This window comes from Cetorhinus maximus, chromosome 14 (genome assembly GCF_964194155.1).
Source record: "Cetorhinus maximus chromosome 14, sCetMax3.hap1.1, whole genome shotgun sequence".
NCBI classification, from domain to species: Eukaryota; Metazoa; Chordata; class Chondrichthyes; order Lamniformes; family Cetorhinidae; genus Cetorhinus; species Cetorhinus maximus.
Window position 1 is genome coordinate 103527284 of NC_135892.1, and position 20273 is coordinate 103547556.

Consider the following 20273-nt stretch of genomic DNA (forward strand, 5'->3'; position numbering starts at 1 on the left):
TACAGTGGATTTGTTTTATTCTCTTTGTGTTTATTTATTGTCACCACTATAATCTCCTATTTAGTAGATTTCCGTTTATTTTAACTGATGTTTTCCTTTTCACTTTTGCCCCTATTTGATTATATAATAGAGGGAAGAGTTGCATCAGTTCTTCCCCTTTCTAAATTGTAATTTTACACCTCTAATTTCACATATATCTGTTGCTTATAAATATGCTTATAAGCAAGTACTTTAATATTTATGCAACTAGAGACCGAAAGATTAAAAATGGGACTTGTATCCCCACTGCATCACACACTCACTTTATGGGTAAACAAACTAGATTGTGCAGCATCATCATTAACCTGATCAGTTTTATTAACCATTGTAAGTTCTGGTCTGAGCCAGAGGACATCACTGAAGGGCCGGAAACGTGTTTAGCCACACTTCGATTTAAACAATGAATTTGGCTGTATGTAATTTCAGTTGAATCTTTACAGGTGAATGCGATGGCTTGGGGATTCTAGTCCTTCTCAAAACATGGTATCCTCCAAATTGTTGAACGATAAATTTTGCAAATCATCTTGAACTTTTCTAACGATGTAATATCTGTGCATAATTTGATCAATTCCACAATGCAGCAACTTTCATGTTAGTGTATCTAAGATGAGAAAGAGGTTGGCTGGTCCAAACGGAACCATCCTTGTCCTTCAGCAATTTCACCCACCTGAAACAGCCAAACTCCTCCGCCCCATTTCCTGAGTGACAAAGAACCCTGACCTGTAGCCAATTCACCAGTTGGAAACTCCCCTCAACTCTCATTGACAAATCAAAAAATCTCCAAGAGATACCAAAACCAGTAGTTACTTGCCAGAATAATTTATTCTCATCTTCCATGCGATGTGATTATTTCACATTCCAGAAATCCACCTAACATTTTCTTGAAGGATGATAGGGAGTCCTGCTTGTTGTGGAATCCTGTTCCAATGTTCATCACCTTCTGCATAAATGTGAACCTGGGTGTCCAACAGGTTGATGTGATACGTCTAGTGTGTGGGCGAAGAGACTTAGCATGTTTTCCGCTTTTGTGTGCTAGTTTGCTTCTAATTTTCAGCCCCCACCACTGAGTAGCAGCAATGCGGAAAAGAGAGCTAAATGGGTAAGTCTGTAAGCCCAGTGCCCCTCCATCAGCAAGTCCTCAGTTGTGCCTCCCCATGAGGATATACAGAAACTGAGTGCCTCACAGTCCTAGGCTTAAGCTTTGGAGGAGGTTTTTTTATTCCTTCATGGGATGAGAACCTCGCTGGCTAGGCCAGCAGTTATTGCCGATCCCTAATTGCCCTTGAGATGGTGGTGTGCTGCCTTGAACGGCTGCAGTCCATGTGGCGTTGGTACATCCAATGTACATCCACAGTGCTGTTAGGAAGGGAGTTCCAGGATTTTGACCAAGTGACAGTGAAGGAATGGTAATAAATTTCCAAATCAAGATGGTGTGTGGAGGGAAACTTGCAAGTGGTGGTGTTCCCATCTGCTGCCCTGGGCATTCTTGGTGGTAGAGGTCACTGGTTTGGAAGTGCTATTGAAGGAGCATCTTGTCGATGTTACACAGTGCTGCCACTGTGTGTTGGTGGTGGAGGGATTGAATGTTGAAGGTGATGGATGGGGTGGCAATCAAACTGGCAGCTTTATCCTGGTTTGTGTCAAGCTCCTGGAGTGTCATTGAAGCTGCACTCATCCAAGCAAGTGGAGAGTATTCCATCACACTGCTGACTTGTGCCTTGTAGATGGTGGACAGTCTTTGGGGAGTCAGGAGGTGAGTCATTTGCTACAAAATTCTCACCCTCCTCTTGTAGCCAGAGTATACTGGTCCAGTTCAGTTTCTGGTCAATGGTCACCCCTAGGCAGCTGTTAGTGGGGGGATTCACATATGGTAATGACATTGAATGTTATGAGGAGATGGTTAGATTATCTTGTGTTGGTGATAGTCATTGCCTGACACCTGTGTGGTGCAAATGTTATTTGCCACTTATCAGCCCAAGCTTGAATGTTGTCCAGGTCTTGCTGCATTTGGACATGGGCTGCTTCAACATCTGAGGAGTCGCAAATGGTGCTGAACATTATGCAATCAGCAAACATCCCCACACCTGACCATATGATGGAGGGAAGGTCATTGATGAAGCAGCTGAAGATGGTTGAGCCTGGGACACTATTCTGAGGAACTCCTGCAGCAACTCCTAGGACTGACATGATCAACTTCCAACAAGCACAACCATCTTCCTTTGTGCTAGTTATGACTCCCCAACCAATGGAGAGTTTTCCCTGATACCCATTGCCTTCAGTTTTGCTAGGGCTCCTTGATGTCACATTTAGTCAAATGCTGCCATGATGTCAAGGGCAGTCACACTCAGCTAACCTCCTGAGTTCAGCTCTTTTGTCCATGTTTGGACCAAGGCTGTAATGAGTTCAGGTGCTGAGCAGCCCTGACAGAAACCAAACTGAACATTAGTGAGCAGGTTGTTGATGTAAGTGGCACTTGATAGCATTGTTGATTACCCCTTCCATTACTTTGCTGATGATCAAGAGAAGACTGATGGGGTGGTAATTGGCGAGGTTGGCTTTGTCCTGCTTTTTGTGGACAGAACATACCTGGATGATTTTGCCAGGTAGATGCCAGTGTTATAACTGTACTGGAACAGCTTGCCTTGGGGCACAGATAGTTCTGGAGCACAAGTCTTCAGTCAGGGCATGGGTAGGGGGGTGATGCAAATTGTGCCAAACACCAGGGGCTAGGGGACCCAGGAGAGGGGTTTTAAACAAAGTTCTCAAGTCATCCAGCCAGAGCTTCAGACCTTAAAGACAGGCTTAAAAAATTTGGAAGTGTCAGGCTACATGTTTGGATTTTTTTTTACAGCCGGTCTGTCGGTGTCAGGTCAGTTTCACCAGTTGCTGCGCCGCTGTTTCCGAACTTCGGGCAGCTTCAAGGGTTCTGATTTTTTTTTTTCGAAAAGCCCACCAGAAAACCACCAAACTGCCCGAAAGCCAGCAGCAGCAGCAGTGCTGCAACTTCAATTCAATCCATGTGATATCAAGAAATGGCTGAAGGCACTGGATACTGCAAAGCTATGGGCCCAGACAGCATTCTGACAATAGTACTGAAGACAGGGCCAGAGAGAGAAATCATGGGCCTTGGTTCTTCTCCTGTTTCCAGGCCCCTTCCCCCTTTCAAGATTTACCAAGCAATTACAGAAAGGTACTTGTAAAGTGATAATGCTAATTGTTGACATCTGTTTACAAATATTGTCTGATATATATGCAGCACAGGTCATTAATATTAAGAGTAGCAACAATATAATGCAGTATTAGTTTGTGCGCACCCTATGTGATCCCACTGCATTAAACAAAGAGTATAAATTTTACTTAAACAGCACCACGCAATATTGTTAATTTGACAAAAATATTCCATTAGTCACTTATAACACTGTACAGACAATATCAACCCTTATTACCATGTGCTGTACATTGTACCATATGGACATGGTGTCAGTAAATTCAAATTTGGGAAAAAATTCAATACTTGCAACTCAGATAAACAGCATAAGATCTTTTCCATTTTGTAGAAGTATAAGATGACTTCTGGCTGGGTGCATGATATTATTCAATATAATTTCATACAAAGGGTGTAATTGGACTCTATTTTATCAGTAATCTGACAGGGCAGAAAGATCAAATAACTTCTGACCAACAAAGCGGAATGATTGAACAACATAGGTCTTCAGTGAGAAGTGCTGGAGCCCTCCGGTGTCTGTGTGACAACTTTTAATAGGCCAGAGGACACAGACTGGTTCACAATTGTATGTGTTTTCTTGATCAGCAGGTCTGCTTCTCATTACAATATATTTTCAATATCTAATATGCAGCACAACTTTAATCACAATATTTCAATACCTCAAAAATCTCATAAAAAGCACCAACATAGAGTGGGGATAATAGGTAAGTAGAAAAAAGGGCAAGATTGAAGTCAATGGAAAATGCTCTTGAAAATCATGTGCAGTGTAAAACAGGTTGCTGATTTACTATGAGCCCATTATGCACTCCTGTCCTGGAAATTTCACCCCACAAAGCCTACTCACAGTAAACTTTCATCAGCAACAATGATTCCTCCCTCTGTTTGCATGATAATTATGGATGACAAAAGCTATCTAGCCCAGCTTGTTTCATCCACCCAGAATGACATGTGAGCAAATGTATTAGGAGCAGACCATTCAGCCCCTCAAGCCTGCTCCATCATTTGATAACATTGCCTACATTTTGGACATGGCAGCACTGCAGAGCTTAGATCTGATCCATTGCTTGTGAGGTAGCTTAGCTCTGTCTATTGCATGCTGCTTCCGCTGTTTGGTGTGTAATTAGCCCTGTGTATGCCTGGTGCTGCTCCTGGCATGCCCTCCTGCACTCTTCATTGAACCAGGTTTGACCCCCCCAGCTTGATGGTAGTGGTAGAGTAGGGAATATGTCGGGCCATGAAGTTACAGATTGTGGTTGAATACAATCCTTCTGCTGCTGATGGCCCACCGTGCCTCATGGATGCCCAGTTTTGAGTTGCTAGATCTGTTCGAACTCTATCTCATTTAGTAAGGTGGCAGTGCCATACAAGGCGATGCAGGGTATCCTCAATGTGAAGACAGGGTTTAATCCGCAAGGACTGCTTTGGTCACTCCTACTAATGCTGTCATGGACAGATACATCTGTGCCACATGGATTAGTGAGGACTAGGCCAAGTAGATTGTTCCCTCTTGGTTCCCTCACCACCTGCCGCAGACCCAGTCTAGCAGCTATGTCTTTTAGGACTCAGTCAGTAGTGGTGTTAGTGAGCCACTCTTGGTGATGGAAAAGTCCCCCACCAAGAGTATATTCTGTGCCCTTGCCACCCTCAGTGCCTCTTCCAATGGAGGAGTACTGATTCATCAGCTGAAGTGAGGGGGGGAAGGTGTGGTAGGCCCATATTTAATGCAATTCCATGAGACTTCATGAGTATGACTATATCAAGCTGTTGCTTGAGTAGTCTGTGGGACAGCACTTCCAATATTGTCAAAAGTCCCCAGGTGTTAGCAAGGAGAACTTTGCAGGGTTGACAGGACTGGGTTTGCCATTGTTGTTTCCAGTACCTAGGCCGATGCCAGGTGGCCCATCTGGTTTCATTCCTCTTTGTAGACTTTGTAGCAGTTTAGACCATAAGACATAAGAGTGGAAGTAGGCCATTTGGCCCATCAAGTCTGCTCCACCATTCAGTGAGATCATGGCTGATCTGATAATCCTCAAGTGCATCTTCCTGCCTTTTCCCTATAATCCTTGATTCCCTTACTGATTAAAAATCTGTCCATCCCAGCCTTGAATATACTTAACGACGCAGCCTCTACAGCCTTCTGTGGTAAAGAATTCCACCGACTAACTACTCTCTGAAATTCCTCCTCATCTCTGTTTTAAACAGGCACCCCCTTACTCTGAGATTATGCCCTCTGGTCCTAGACTCTCCCACAAGGGGAAACAACCTCTCAGCATCTACCCTGTCAAGCCCCCTAAGAATCTTATATGTTTCAATAAGGTCACCTCTCATTCCTCTAAATTCCTTTGAGTACAGGCCCAACCTACTCAACCTCTCCTCATATGAAAATCCCTCCATACCCGGGATCAACCTAGTTAACCTTCTCTGGACTACCTCCAATGCCAGTATATCTTTCCTTAGATAAGGGGACCAAAATTGTTCACAGTATTCTAGCTGTGATCTAACTAGTGCCTTGTATAGTTTTAGCAAGACTTCGCTATTTTTATACTTCATTCCCTTTGAAATGAAGGCCAACACTCCATTTGCCTTCCCTATTACCTGTTGAACTTATATGTTAGCTTTTTGGGATTCATGCAGAAGGACTCCCAAATCCCTCTTGTGTGGCAGCCTTCTGCAGTCTTTCTCTATTCTTCCTGACAAAGTGCATAACCTCACATTTTCCCGCATTATATTCCATCTGCCAAGTTTTTGTGCACTCACTTAACCTGTCTATATCCCTCTGTAGACTCCTTGTGTGTCATCCTCACCACTTGCCTTCCCGCCTATTTTTGTGTCATCTGCAAACTTGGTGATAGTACATTCACTTCCCTCATCTAAGTCATTAATATATATTGTAAATAATTGAGGCCCCAGCACTGATCGCCTTGGCACTCCACAGGTTGCCATCCCAAAAATGCCCCCCTTATCCCAACTTCTATTAGTTAGCCAATCCTCAATCCATGCTAATATACTACCACTAATACCATGGGCTCTTATTAAGTAGCCTTTTGTGAAGTACCTTATCGAACGACTTTTGGGAATCCAAATATGTTACGTCTACTGGTTTCCCTTTATCTATCATGCTTGTTACTTCCTCAAAGAATTGTAATAAATTTGTTAGGCATGATTTCCCCTTCATGAAGCCATGCTGACTCTGCTTGATTAGATTATGTATTTCTAAATGCTCTGCTATTACAACCTTTATAATAGATTCCAACATTTTCCCAATGACAGATGTTAAGCTAACTGGCCTATAGTTACCTGTTTTTGTCTCCCTTTTTGAATAAGGGTGTTACATTGGCCATTCTCCAATCCTCTGGGACTTTTCCAGAATCTAAGGATTCTTGGAAGATTACTACCAATGCACCCACTATCTCTGTAGCAGCTTCCTTTAATATCCTAGGATGCAACCCATCAGGTCCAGGGGACTTATTGGCCTTTAGCCCCATTAGTTTCCCTGATACCTTTTTTCTAGTGATAGTTATTGTATTTATTTCCTCCACCCCACTTTTGCCCCTTGATTATTTAGTATTTTTGGAATGCTATTAGTATCTTCTACTGTGAAGACTGAAGCAAAGTATTTATTCAACTCCTCTGCCATTCCCTGGTTCCCCATTATTATTTCCCCAGCCTCATTCTTTGAGGGGCCTATGTTCACTTTGGCCTCTCTCTTCCTTTTTATAAATTTAAAGAAGCTCTTACTGTCCATTTTTAAATTACTTGTTAGTTTACCCTCAAAGTTTATTTTCTCCCTCTATTTTTTTTTGGTACAACTTTTTTTGGTACAGTTTGATACAACTGAGTGGCTTGCTAGGCCATTTCAGAGGGCATTTAAGAGTCAACCACATTCCTGTAGATCTGGAGTCATGTGCAAGCCAGACAAGGACATCAGTGAACCAGATGGACATTTACAATAATCAACATAGTTTTATGGCCACCGTTACTGAGATTAGGTTTTTAATTCCAGATTTCATTGATCGAATTTAAATTCCAGCTACCATGGTAGATTTGAACCCATGTCCCCACAGTATTAGCCTGAGCCTTCTGGCTTACCAGTGACATTATGACTACGCCACCACCTCCCCATTTGTCCTGCAACCACCAACACCCCCGCACCCCTCGACCACTGGCCTCCCCCCCACCACCCAGAATAGGCAGTGTGCAGGCCCCCTGGCATGTGGATACGCAATGGTAATCATGAACCAAACCCCCAGTTAAGGCCAAATAGCCTCACTGCTTTGTGGATCCCTCAGGGGATTTGAAGGCTAAGGGAGTAAACCCTGACCAAAAATCTGGAATGGAGCCCATTGGGTTATACACCTTGTATCTAAATATGTTGTATTTCCCAGCAACTCTTGCACCAAGCCGGTGCCAAATGCAATGCTTTGCTTTCTTTTGCACTCAACCAGGGAGTTCAAAAGGGGGATCCTCACATTTGGGCAGTGCTAGGTCTCAAATTTTGCCCAGGCTGGCCCCCTGGAGAGGACACTCCCGTTCTGTTACAGAGAGAGTTCATTTAATAAATGAGACAGCAGTCATGAGAGATAAGTCCAAGTTTATTGGCATAGAGAATGGGTGCAACAGGCTGTCTCTGACGGTGAAAGGGACCATTATGTCCACTGGTCAGTCACCATCACCTCAAGTCGGGCAGCTCCTGACTATAAGTGCTGACCCGTCACAGTTCTTCAGCTTCAATGGATGCTTGCAGCTTAGAATCTTTGCTCAACAAGTGGACAGAATCCATCACACCAGGCAAACAAACAAAACAAAATGAAAAGAAAGAGAGAAGATGCCAACTCTTCGAGTGGCAAGCTGGAACGCCCGGACCATGTGCTTGACAGACAACTCGCAGCTGCTCGGTAACGCGCTCAAGACACCTGGGATCGACTTGGAACCTGATGGGCCAAACATTGACATGGCAAACCTGGTCTCCTGTAGGGAAGCTGAGAGGATCACTGAAAGAAAAAAATTACACGTTCATCTGGCAGGGCAAGAGTTCAGAGAAGAGGTGTGAGCAAGGTGTAGACTTTGCTGTAAGGAAATTGGTATTCTCGATGATAGAAACCCCACAAATGGTTCAGGATGTGTTCTCTCCAGCTGCTTCTCAACCCAAGCAGGGCCAGTTAACATAGGAACACAGGACTTAGCAGGAGTGGGCCATTCAGCTCTTCAAGCCTGCTTCACGCTCAATAAGATCATGGCTGATCTGGTTGTGGTCTCAACTCCACTTTTCTGGTCTGTCCCCCCCATAACCTTGTCTATCAAAAATCTAACCCATACAGCCTTGAATAAATTAAATGGCTCAGCCTCCACCGCTTTCTGGAGAAGAGAATTCCACAGGCTAATGATCCTCTAAGAGAAAAAAAATCCTCTCAGCTCCATCTTAAAAAGGAAACCTCTTATTCTTCAACACGCTCCCCTAATCCTAAACTCCCCCCACAAGAGGAAACATCCTCCCAGTCTCCACCCTATCAAATCCCCTCAGGATCTTAAATCAAAACAGGAAACGCTGGAAAAACTCAAGTCTGGCAGAATCTGTGAAGAGAGAAACAGAGTCAACATTTCGAGCCCGAATGACTTCTTCTGAACTGAAGAGAAGTAGAAATATGATGGGTTTTATGCTGTTGAAGAGCAGGTAGAGCAAAATAGGTCAGGAACCTCAGGATTTTAGATGTTTCAATAAGATCACCTCTCATCCTTCTAAACTCCAATGTATATGTCAGCGGTCCCTCAAAGGATGACGTCCATCAGGCTCGGTGAGATTTCAGATGACTGAGGAGCCCAATTCTGGATCCACATGTTCTCCCGCAGAGGGGGCACGTTGTTGTGCAGGGGAGTGGAAATCGCAGCCCTGGGTTGGCTTCCTTCTCCTTCCTCTGCCACCGCCATTCTGCCAACACAACAGCCCTATCAGCCAGAACCTTTGTTGACTTGCAAAGGTCCCTGTTGTCAAAGACACGTTGGCACAGCTTGAAGAAGGCAGCACTGGCACAGTTGACTCGGGTGTTGGACTTCATCATCGATGGTAGCCCCTTGGGAGAGGTGGTTGCTGTGATACGGGAAGTGCTGCACATACTCCAGAGCTACCCCATCTACGTGGATGGCGCAGGGGATGCTCAGCTGGCCCGGGGAAGGTTGGTGAAGGACCTTTGTCTTGGTGATGTTTAAGGACAGGCCAAGCCTCTTATACAAGGTGTTGAAGAGGTCAAGTGTGCTTTGCATGTCCTGTACAGAATGAGCCATCATGCAGCAGTCACCGGTAAACTGAAAGTCCTTGATGTCCATGGTGGTGAGTTTTATTTTTGCCCGGAAGCGGCCAAGGTTGAAGAGCTTCCCATCTCAGGAATGAGTCAAGTGAGCCTTCTCTGAACTGCTTCTAACACATATTATATATTTTTTCAAATAAGGAGATCAAAACTATACACAGTACTCCAGATGTGGTCTCGCCAAGGCTATCTACAGCTGCAGTAAAACTTGCCTACTTTTATATTCCATTCCCCTTGCAATAAATGACAACATTTCATTTGCCTTCCTAATCACTTGCATGCTAACTTTTTGTGATTCATGTACCAGGAAACCCAGATCCCACAAGCTTTATGTAATTACCATCTTCTTTCAGAACAAACCGTGCCACAAGGTTTCCTGGAGATATCCAAGATCAGGGCATTGGCACCAGCTGGATCTGATCATCACCAGACTTGACCCTGAATGGCAATCTCAATTCACGCAGCTACCACAGGTGAGGATACAACCCTCCACTTTTTCATTCACACCAGAATTGCCATCCTCATATCAATATCCGCCTTACTGACTATCCAAATAAAAACCAACAGTCCCGCAACTTGATTGAATTGGTTCTCTCTGGCATTTCCACATAGAGTGCAGCAGCAAAATGGTACAGACTTCAAGACACCATCTACAACACTGCACTCTCAACATATGGTAAGCAAGAGGGGAAAATTGCTCACCGGTTCGAGGCTAACATCACTGTGATGGAACCTGAAGCCAAGTGATCCGTTCTCATTATTTACAGGGGAGATCCAATTGAGAGGGCTCTGGATGAGCTGTTTGAGGTAAAGTCCTACAGGCTGTTACGGCAGTGCGCTAATGACTACTGTTACAACTTTGCCAGAATATCCAGATGCCCTATGACACAGGGGCATGTATGAAGGGATCAAAAAGTTCACGGAAAACTGTTCCATTGCAAAGAAAGGCAGTCAGCTCATCACCGACTGAAATAAACAGTTGAAGAGATAGGTGAAATGCTATTATTATAAGTGAAACGCTACATTGAGTTGTACTCCAGGGAGAACACTGTCAACCTGGAAGCTCCAGACACCATTCAGAGCCTGCCTGTAATGACAGAGCTGGATATCAAACCCATGTTGGAGGTGCTTAGCAAAGCTATTGATTCGCTTTCCACGGGCAAAGCTCCAGGTGCTGATGCTATCCTGCCTGAACTCATCAAGCACCAGAAACCAGCAATCCTGCAGATATTCTGGCGTGAATGAAAAAGTGGAGGGTTGTATCCTTACCCTAGTGCACACCAGGGAGTGTATCAGCCAGCGCTATGGCAACTGCGTGAATTGAGACTGCCATTCAGAGCCACATCTGGTGATGATCAGATCCAGCTGGTGCCAATGCTCTGATCTTGGGAACCTTGTGGCGGTTTGTTCTGAAAGAAGATGTTGGTTGCATAAAGCTTGTGGTACCATTCTCATTTATCTTTCCCAGGTCCCAAAGTCCAATGCAGAGGTGGGCTGTGCCCACCCTTACATTGAAATCCTCCAGTGAGTAAAGATGTTCTGATTTAGGGATTCTGTTGATAGCAGAGCCAAGCTCCTCATAGAACTGTTTTTTTGCCTCTGTAGTGGAGTACAGTATTGGAACATAGATACATCCTATTGGAGCATAAATGTCTCTGTTTCTGCTGGAGGGAGGGGGCAGTGCCCCAGGATATGTATGATAGCAAAGATTGAGACCCTGTGCAAGAACATGGTGACTGCAGCAATTGCAGCAACTGTTAATAAATCCTTGGGGACACCAGAGATATCGGTGCAGGAGCAGGAAGAGAAGCCAGTGCAGCTGATTCCCTGGCAGTGACCAGATGGTAAGAATGGAACCATTCAGCAAGACGGCAATGGAAAGGTGTTGGAGGAGGATGGTGTGGTCAACTGTGTCAAAGGTTGCAGAGAGGTTGAGAAGGACAAAGGGGGAAAGGTTACTTCTGTCAGTCACATAGGATGTAATTTGTGACCTTGAGGAGAGTTGCCAACTGCCTTATCCTCATCAACCCTCTCTGTCACATCATCAAAAAATCTCAGTTGAGTGAGTTAAACACGATTTGTCCTTAACAAATCCATGCTAGATTTCAGCAATTAATCCACATTTGTCCACGTGCCTGTTAATTTTGTCCCGAGTTATTGTTTCTAGAAGTTTTCCCACCACTGAGGTAAAATTGACTGGCCTGTAGTTGCTGGGTTTATCCTTGGTGTAACACAGGAACATAGGAACAGGAGTAGTTCATTCAGTCTGTTGAGCTAACTCCGCCATTCAGTTAGATCATGGATGGTCATCTACCTCAAGACCACTTTCTCAATGCACTATCTCCATATCCCTTGATGGCATTAGTCTCCAGAAATCTATTGATTTCTGTCTTGAAAATGCTCAATGATTGAGCTTCCACAGCCCTTTGGGGTAGAGAATTCCAAAGATTCACCACCCTCTGAGTAAAGAAATCCCTCCTCATCTCAGTCTTAAATATATTAGGGAATTATAGACCAGTCAGCCTGACGTCAGTAGTGGGGAAAATTCTAGAATCCATTATAAAAGATTTAATAACTGAGCACTTGGAAAACAGTGGCAGAATCAGACAGAGTCAGCATGGATTTATGAAAGGGAAATCATGCTTGACAAATCTACTGGAATTTTTCGAGGATGTAACTAGTAGAGTTGATGAGGGGGGGGGCCAGTGGGTGTTGTTCATTTGGACTTTCAGAAGGCTTTCGACAAAGTCCCACATAAGAGATTAGCGTGTAAAATTAGAGTGCATGGGATTGGGAGTAGTGCATTGAGATGGATAGAAAACTGATTGGTAGACAGGAAACAAAGAGTATGAATAAATGGGTCTTTTCCCAAATGGCAGGCAGTGACTAGTGGGGTACCGCAGGGATCGGTGCTGGGACCCCAGCTATTCACAATATATATTAATGATTTAGATGAGGGGACTAAATGTAATATCTCCAAATTTGCAGATGACACAAAGCTGGGTGGGAGGGTGAGCTGTGAGGAGGATGCAGAGATGCTTCAGTGTGATTTGGACAAGTTGAGTGGGTGGACAAATGCATGGCAGATGCAGTATAATGTGAATAAATGTGAGGTTATCCACTTTGGATTACACATCCTCTATAGCAAGTATCTTCCTTAGATAGGGAGACAAAAACTGTGCACAATATCACCAAGGCTCTTTACAATAGCAGCAAGATACCTTTACTCCTGTTCTCAAATCCCCTTGCAATAAAGGCCAACATACCATTTGCCTTCCTTATTGATTGTTGCTAGCTTTTAGTGACTCACAAACAGGGCATCCAGGTCCCTTAGGACACCAACACTTCCCAACCTCTCACCATTTAAGGAATATTCTGTCTTTCTGTTTTTTCTACCACAGTGGATAACTTCACATTTATTCACATTATATTCCATCTGCCATGTTCTTGCCCATTCACTTAGCCTGTCCAAGTCTGCTTGAAGCCGCCTTGCATCCTCTTCACAACTCATATTCTCATCTAGATTTGTGTTATCAGCAAATTTGGAAACCTTGCAATTGGTCCCCATATCCAAATCATTAATGTAGATTGCGAACAGCTGATCTACATCAGCTGTTGTAGATCAGCTGATCTACAATCTTAGCACTGATCCTTACGGTATCCCACTAATAACAGCCTGCCATTCTGAGAATGACCCTTTTATTCTTACTCTTTGCTTTCTGTCTGCTAACCAATTCTCAATCCATACTACTATATTACCCCCAATCCCATGTGGTCTAGTTTGATTTACTAACCTCCTGTGTGGGACCTTACCAAAAGCCTTCTGAAAATCCAAATGCACCACATCCACTGGTTCTCCTTTATCTATGCTGCTAGTAACATCTTCAAAAAACTCCAACAGGTTTGTCAACTATGATTTCCCTTTCATAAATCCATGTTGACCACTACTTTCTAAATGTCCAGTTATCACATCCTTAATAATAGATTCTAACATTTTCCCTACTACTGACGTCAAACAAGCAGGTCTGTAGTTTTCCATTCTCCTTCTCCCTCCCTTCTTACATAGTGGGGTTACATTTGCTCAAATCTTCATTTCCAAATCTCCAGTCCTCTGGCACCAAGCCTTTACCTAAGGTGGGCTGAAGGATTATAGTCAATGCTTCAGAATTTCCATCATTAATTCCCTCAGTATCCTTGGGTGCATCTCAACCCTGTCCTGGTGACTTATCAATTTTAATTACAGCCAGCCTAACTAATTCCTCTTAGTCACAGGGTCATAGAGTCATTTACACCCACAAAAGGAGGCCACTCAGCCCAACGAGTCCATGCCAGCTCCTCGCAGAGCAATCTAGTCAGTCCCACGCCCCCCGTAGCCCTGCAAGTTTATTTCCTTCAAGTGCCCAACCAATTTGCTTTTGAAATCATTGAGCGTCTCTGCTTCCATCACTCTCTACCTTTATCTGTTCTTTATCAATTTTCAGCCCATCAAGTTTCTCTTTCACTATGACTTGGGCAGCATCTTCTTCCTTGATAAAGACGATGCAAGGTACTCATTTTGTACCTCAGCGTAGAAAACCTTGTTGTTCCCTAATTGGCCCCACCTCCCTTTTTATCACCCTTTTCCCATTAGTATGTCTATAGAAGCCATTTGGATTCCCATTTTTGTTAGCTGCAAGTCTCCTCTCAAGCTCCCTTAGGGTTCCATTAAGCTAATGGTTTACTAAATAAAAATAACATCATACTAAAATTAATCTTTTACTAACAGCCATTTTCAAAAGGAGTCAATGGTTCAAAATGTTTTCTTGTTTGAGAGTAACACCACTTCTAAAGGCAGTGAGACTACTTGGGAAGTATGATTGTTTCTCAATTGCACTTTAATTTTTTTCAAATTAAAATGTATGAGTTGGCTCTAAACTAGCTTGGGAATCCCATAAACTATTCAGTCACCGGAGATGCAGTCTATTCTTTCCCGATGTGATAGATCAGTTTCAAGTTGGCTGTTTCATTGTGCACTTTATCCATTTAAAAACGCACTGACAAGTTCAGTAACTTGGCTCAAACAACCCAAATATCCAAATTACAGTTTCTCTTTTCCCCACTGCACCCTAATAGGATGTGTGCTGTCTAAGTTTGGTGACCTAGGGAGATGGAGGGTAGGTTTCGGTGTATAGTGTCTCCAGAGATACTTCATTTCCTGATTGTTGGCTGGGCAACCAAGTGTTCAGGTAACTCTTTAATCCCCCACCCCCACTCCCAACACAGTTGCTACACTTGATACCATCAGCCTGACATTCAGTCACCCGTGATACATCTCGCAGAGAGAAAGTAATATGGGCAGAAAACCAGGCAAACAGCATTTAAGTTAAAAAGTGACATCCTGTAATAAACATTAGGTTAAACAAGGCAGCTAGGACGCCACTCATATTATTATTAATTTATCAATTTTTGCTTTCCCCAGCTGGGGAAGTGAAGGAAGGATGAAAAATGCTGAGTGCAGACAGTGTGAAAGTGGCAGTCCGTGTTCGCCCGTTTAACCAGGTGAGTGGGAACTACAGGTACTTCTTAAATATTTCAACTGATTAACACAAAAGTTATTCATGTACACATCGGCAATGATTAAACTAAAGCTGGTTCATTGTTATTACGTATTTTATTGCTGTAGGTTCTTTCTAGCAGGGGTTAAAGTAGGTCCTTGTTTTTTTAAATCCTTCTATATCTAACTATCCAACCTCAAAACCTTGCAGGATCTCTGTACCCCTCCAATTTGGACCTCCTGCGCATCTCCAATTTTAATCGCTCCACCATTGGTGGGTGCACTTTCAGCTGCCTAGGCTCTATGTCCTGGAATTCCCTTCCGAAACTCTCTCTCTACCCGTCTGCCCTTCTTTAACACCATCCTTAAAACCTACCAACTTTACCAGGCTTTTGGTCATCTGTCCTAATATCTCCTTATGTGATGACATTCCTGTGAAGTGCTTTGGGGCATTTTACTACATTAGAGGAGCTCAATAAATGCTAAATGGGGTAATTGCACTGTAATACAGAGCCAGCATTAAAGTCTAAATGAGATCAGTTCATTGGGTTGAACTGAATTGAACTGCACAGCACGAAAGTCACCAAGCTTAGACAGCGCACATCATATTAGGGTGCAGTGGGGAAAAGAGAAAATGTAAATCGGGTATTTGGATTGTTTGAGGCAAGTTACTGAACTTGACAGTGCATTTTGAAATGGATGAAGTGCATAAGGAAACAGCAAACTCGAAAATGACCTTGATGAAATGTCTGATGAAATCCCATACCTGCTGGCTCTTGTATTTGGTCCAAATAAATTAAGTTAAAAAGCCACGCTATTTAAAATACTTCTATTTATTTGTCCTTGAACACGATTGCACCAATTGCCTTGTCCTGTAACCCTTAACGAAATCAGTAATTGATCTAATGAGTGAACCACTGTAAATATATATATTTAAAATTAGGGAAAGGGAAACTCTACCAAGGCATTGGGTCCAATTTTAACTCTGTGCAAGTGGATAGGTTTTGAATGAGTTAATGTCTCACCCATTGTCTCTCTGACTGTTACCTCTACTAGAAATTACAGGTATGTAGACCTCAGGTGTAAACAAGATGGGGCTTGATTGTGATGATCTCCATGGTTATATAGCTCACTGACACTGATAAGAAATAGGAGTAGGAGTAGGCCATTCGACCCCTCAAGCCTGTTCCGTTAGTCAATAAGATCATCGCTGATCTGATGTGGCCTTAACTCCAGTTTCTTGCCTCTCCCCCAAAGCCCTTGACACCCTTGTCAATCAAAAACGTATCTCACTCAGCTTTGAATATATTCATTGACCCGGCCTTCACTGCTTGCTGAGGGAGAGAATTCCAAATACTAACAACCCTCTGAGAGAAGAAATTCCTCCTCATCTCCGTTTAAATTTGAGACCCCTTGTTTTGAAAATGGGCCTCCTGGTTCTAGATTCCCCCCACAAGGAGAAACATTCTCTCAGCATCTACCCTGTCAAACCCCCTCAGAATCTTATATATTTCAATTCTCTGTATAGGGTGCACATTCTTCTAAACTCCAATGAGAAGAAAACCAACCTGTTCACCCATTCCTCATAAGACAACCCCTTCATCCCAGGAACTCATTGTTCTGAGCTCCCTTATCGAGTGCCCTACAGATTCCTCAATAATAAATCCATTAAGTCTTTGCTGAAATCTGTGTGGACCTTTGAAGCTTCTAACTTGCAACAGCCCAAAAAAGCCACCTTAAAACCATTCATTTGCGCACGGCTCCAGGGTAGTTTTTGCTTTCACAAAGAACCTCTTTCTTATGTACAGTTGCATGCTGAAACACTAAGAGCACACACATCACAGCCTCAAGAGGACAGCTTGTGATTTTGTCGAGGAGGTTGCCATACCCCAACCCCCAGCTTTCTGGGAACTTAACATGAATTCTGTCCACTACTGTTAGTAAGATAATACAGCATGCATCCCCTTTCTTCCCCTCTCCATCAGCTGACTAGTTTATTTAAGATTTTCACTTAAGCCACAATCAACTCTAGTTTTCCAAACTCTGTATAAAGGAGTCCTTGCCATAGTCTACTGGAAAAGGCACTGACTTAGTATAATACTCTCTTATACCCAGGATGTCCTTCATGGATTTGTTGAGAGCATCATTCATGGACAATAGCACAGAGGATGCTTTTGACCATGAATGCAACAGGTTTTAGCCATCAGAAAATCTATTTTGGATAAATTTTTGTGTAAATGTGCACCCTATACAGATCCTGCTTGATATGCCCAATGATCCTAATGGACTCAAAATATGCTGCATTATAATCTACCTACACAGCAGGCTTTGATGCTCTGTTGCTTCCATATTGATCTGCTTGCACCTAAAAGTTATCCTTCCTTTTGCTGTTATCTCTAAAGGATCTTGCTTACTGGATGAGCATCTAGAAGGCTGGTTTATTTATGACTTTGGCTGCAGAGGCAATGAGATCATTGGCTGCATCATCTGTCTTCAAGTGTGCCCTATTTAGGTCCATGGTCAGCAATATCCTTCCTGTGGCCGATTACTTGTATTATAGGGGTCAACAGCAACTCTTACATGGCACTAACTCTTTTCACAAAGCAAGCTTCTTGCCCAAGACAGTTATCCACTTAATAAAATTGAAGACGGTCCAAAGTTTCCCTGTAGCATCAAACAGCTTAACTGGAAAGGAAGGGACATGCCAAGGTAATTCACAACTCCATGAGTGATTGCTGCCACATTCTGAACTATGCCAGTGCTGCACAATTGGTTAACCCTGCAAAGGTAGCAGAGGGCATTACTGCTGATAGAATGTGTACTGCCATTGAATAGCCAGGCCTGACAGTGATCCATAAAGAGCACTGGATAGTCAACAAGGGCTGTATCTACACTCATGAGAAGTTTTTGGCACTTAGCACCATGTACTAATCCCACTTGCCATAGCATAAATCTCTTAAAAGAGTATCTTTGATCTTAAGAAGTTAATAGAACAGGTTCCTGTGTAAATAGGTTCAGATTAGTAATCAAAGCCATACCCTAGTCCTGTTAGAGTTCAATAAGCCTTTCAACACTTCAACATTTTGGTGATCATAGAACCTAGTGCATTATTTATTGATTAGTCAAGGCAAGGACACAAATCCATTCATGAGGAATAAAACAATGGCCTTCCTACCACCAAGAAGTTGGTATTGCAGGTGGCAAAAGGCAGATCAAACTTTTGTGAGGAATCTCCACACTTGCCTGATCAAGTGATCTCTAAGTGTCAGAAGTGGCCAATACAGCATCCACATGAATGCACACATCACAAACGCTCATGACTAATGACTTTAAGTGTGTTGAGTGCACAAGGTTTCATCCCCTGTTCAACCTAGATATAAAGCCGAATGTTTCTAGGTACTAATGCCAGATTGCTTCATCGCGGTGGATTTGGCACCAAGGTCTCTACCAGGGTACCTCACAAGTACATCCAAAATCATCCTTAACCCAGTTGCACCCAAGAGGAGCTGGGCACTACTACCCCATCCGAGAGCTTAACACATCTGGAAACAGTTTCAAAGCAGAGTCCATCCACCCAGGAAAAGAAGGGATTTCCAGATGACATGTAGCTGAAATCTTTGTTGCTTAGAAGCTAGTGCTTTCAATGACATATAGGTCATATCCTTGTTAGCTGACCCACATTCCCCAAGAGGTTAGCATATATTTGATAAGTGGGTCTGCCTATTTGCTAGGAGCAAGTTCATTTAATAAGCAGCAGTTTTGCCTTGTTGAAAGTAACTGCCATTCTTAAGCACTGTCTAGTCAACATTTATAAGATTTCACCTTTAAATTACTGCTGGAAACCAGTGTTTCATTAATGACCATCTGTTCAACATAATATGAGCTTTAAAACCACAGCTGGTCCATTAGCCACTTTACACTTCTGCCAACCTTTTCTCGAACATTAGTGAACAGAGAATCACTGTCTACATCAGGCAGCAAATGACAACTGAGGAACATGAAGAATGAACTACAAATGGCTGCCATTTTGATCCAATTAACTGACGAATGTAATCCCATTCACATTAGCTCTAGTATTAGTAATACAGATGAGGCATTAAACCCAGGCCCCCTCAGGTGGTAAAAGATCCACATGGCACTATTTTAAAGAAGAGCAGCAGGGGGGAAGTTCTTCCCAGTGATCTGTCCAATATTTATCCATCAACAAACATCACAAAAACAGATTATCTGGCCATTATCACATTTCTGTCTTTGGGATCTTGCTGTGCACAAATTGGCTGCTGTGTTTCCCACATTACAACAGTGACTACACTTCATAAGTGCCTCATTGGCTGTAAAGTGCTTTGGGACGTCCTGGGCTTGTGATAGGTGCTACGTAAAGACAAGTTCTTTCTATTTATTTCAATAAGAGTTACCCTGCTAATTAAATTATTGCACCTCTGTTGGTTATTTGTCAGTGAATATAATTAATCCAGTTCTTTTGTCCTGCATTGAATGGATGATGTTCATTCTACTAATCTAGCGAGTGTGCTATTGCTTTTTTCCAGTCTTGCTATTTTAATGTACTCAGTTTTCTCACTTGGGGTTCAGTGCAAAGCATGTTCTGTGATATTCTCCATTGCCAAAATGCCTGCCAATAGTTACAGCCTACACTGGTATCTCCTTAGGTTGTGGCACATTGAGTCTACACTGGTGACATTATGGGATATCATCCATCAGCCATATGTAGGGAATAATCTTAACCTAAAGCAATCCGGGATGTTCCTCATGCACTGTTGCAAATATTTCTACATCCGCTCCTATCTGAATAACATGTTTTTTTAAACAAAGTGTCACCCTACCTATCTTAACAGATGGAGAAGGATGCAGGAAGCCGTTGCATTATCTCCGTGGTTTTAAACAGCATCACAGTTTGTGATCCCAGAAATCGGAACAACACCAAAAGTTTTACATTTGACCTGTCCTATTGGTCACACAGCGCATTTATTAAAAACGAAGAGGGAATTCTTATTCCGGATGGACCTACTAGCAGATACGCAGACCAGGTAAGATTACATTGCTGCTCTCTGGAAGGACCAGGCTTTTATTATACAGACTAATGTTGACTTTATTTAGAGCACAGGATCTAGGCAGACTCTTCTGTTTAGCATTGAGCGAATTTTGCGTTACTTCA

The 20273-nt window shown here is 43.0% G+C and overlaps 1 protein-coding gene across 1 annotated transcript in view; it reads left to right on the forward strand.

Moving 5' to 3' along the window:
* The first annotated feature begins 15051 nt into the window (after nt 1–15051).
* The window catches only part of kif28 (kinesin family member 28), a 66799-nt gene continuing 61577 nt past the window's right edge, over nt 15052–20273 (forward strand). Inside the window, exons 1-2 of the mRNA XM_078557618.1 lie at nt 15052–15105; nt 19954–20145. Of these exons, the coding sequence (XP_078413744.1) occupies nt 15052–15105; nt 19954–20145 (246 nt within the window). The remainder of the gene's footprint in view (nt 15106–19953; nt 20146–20273) is intronic.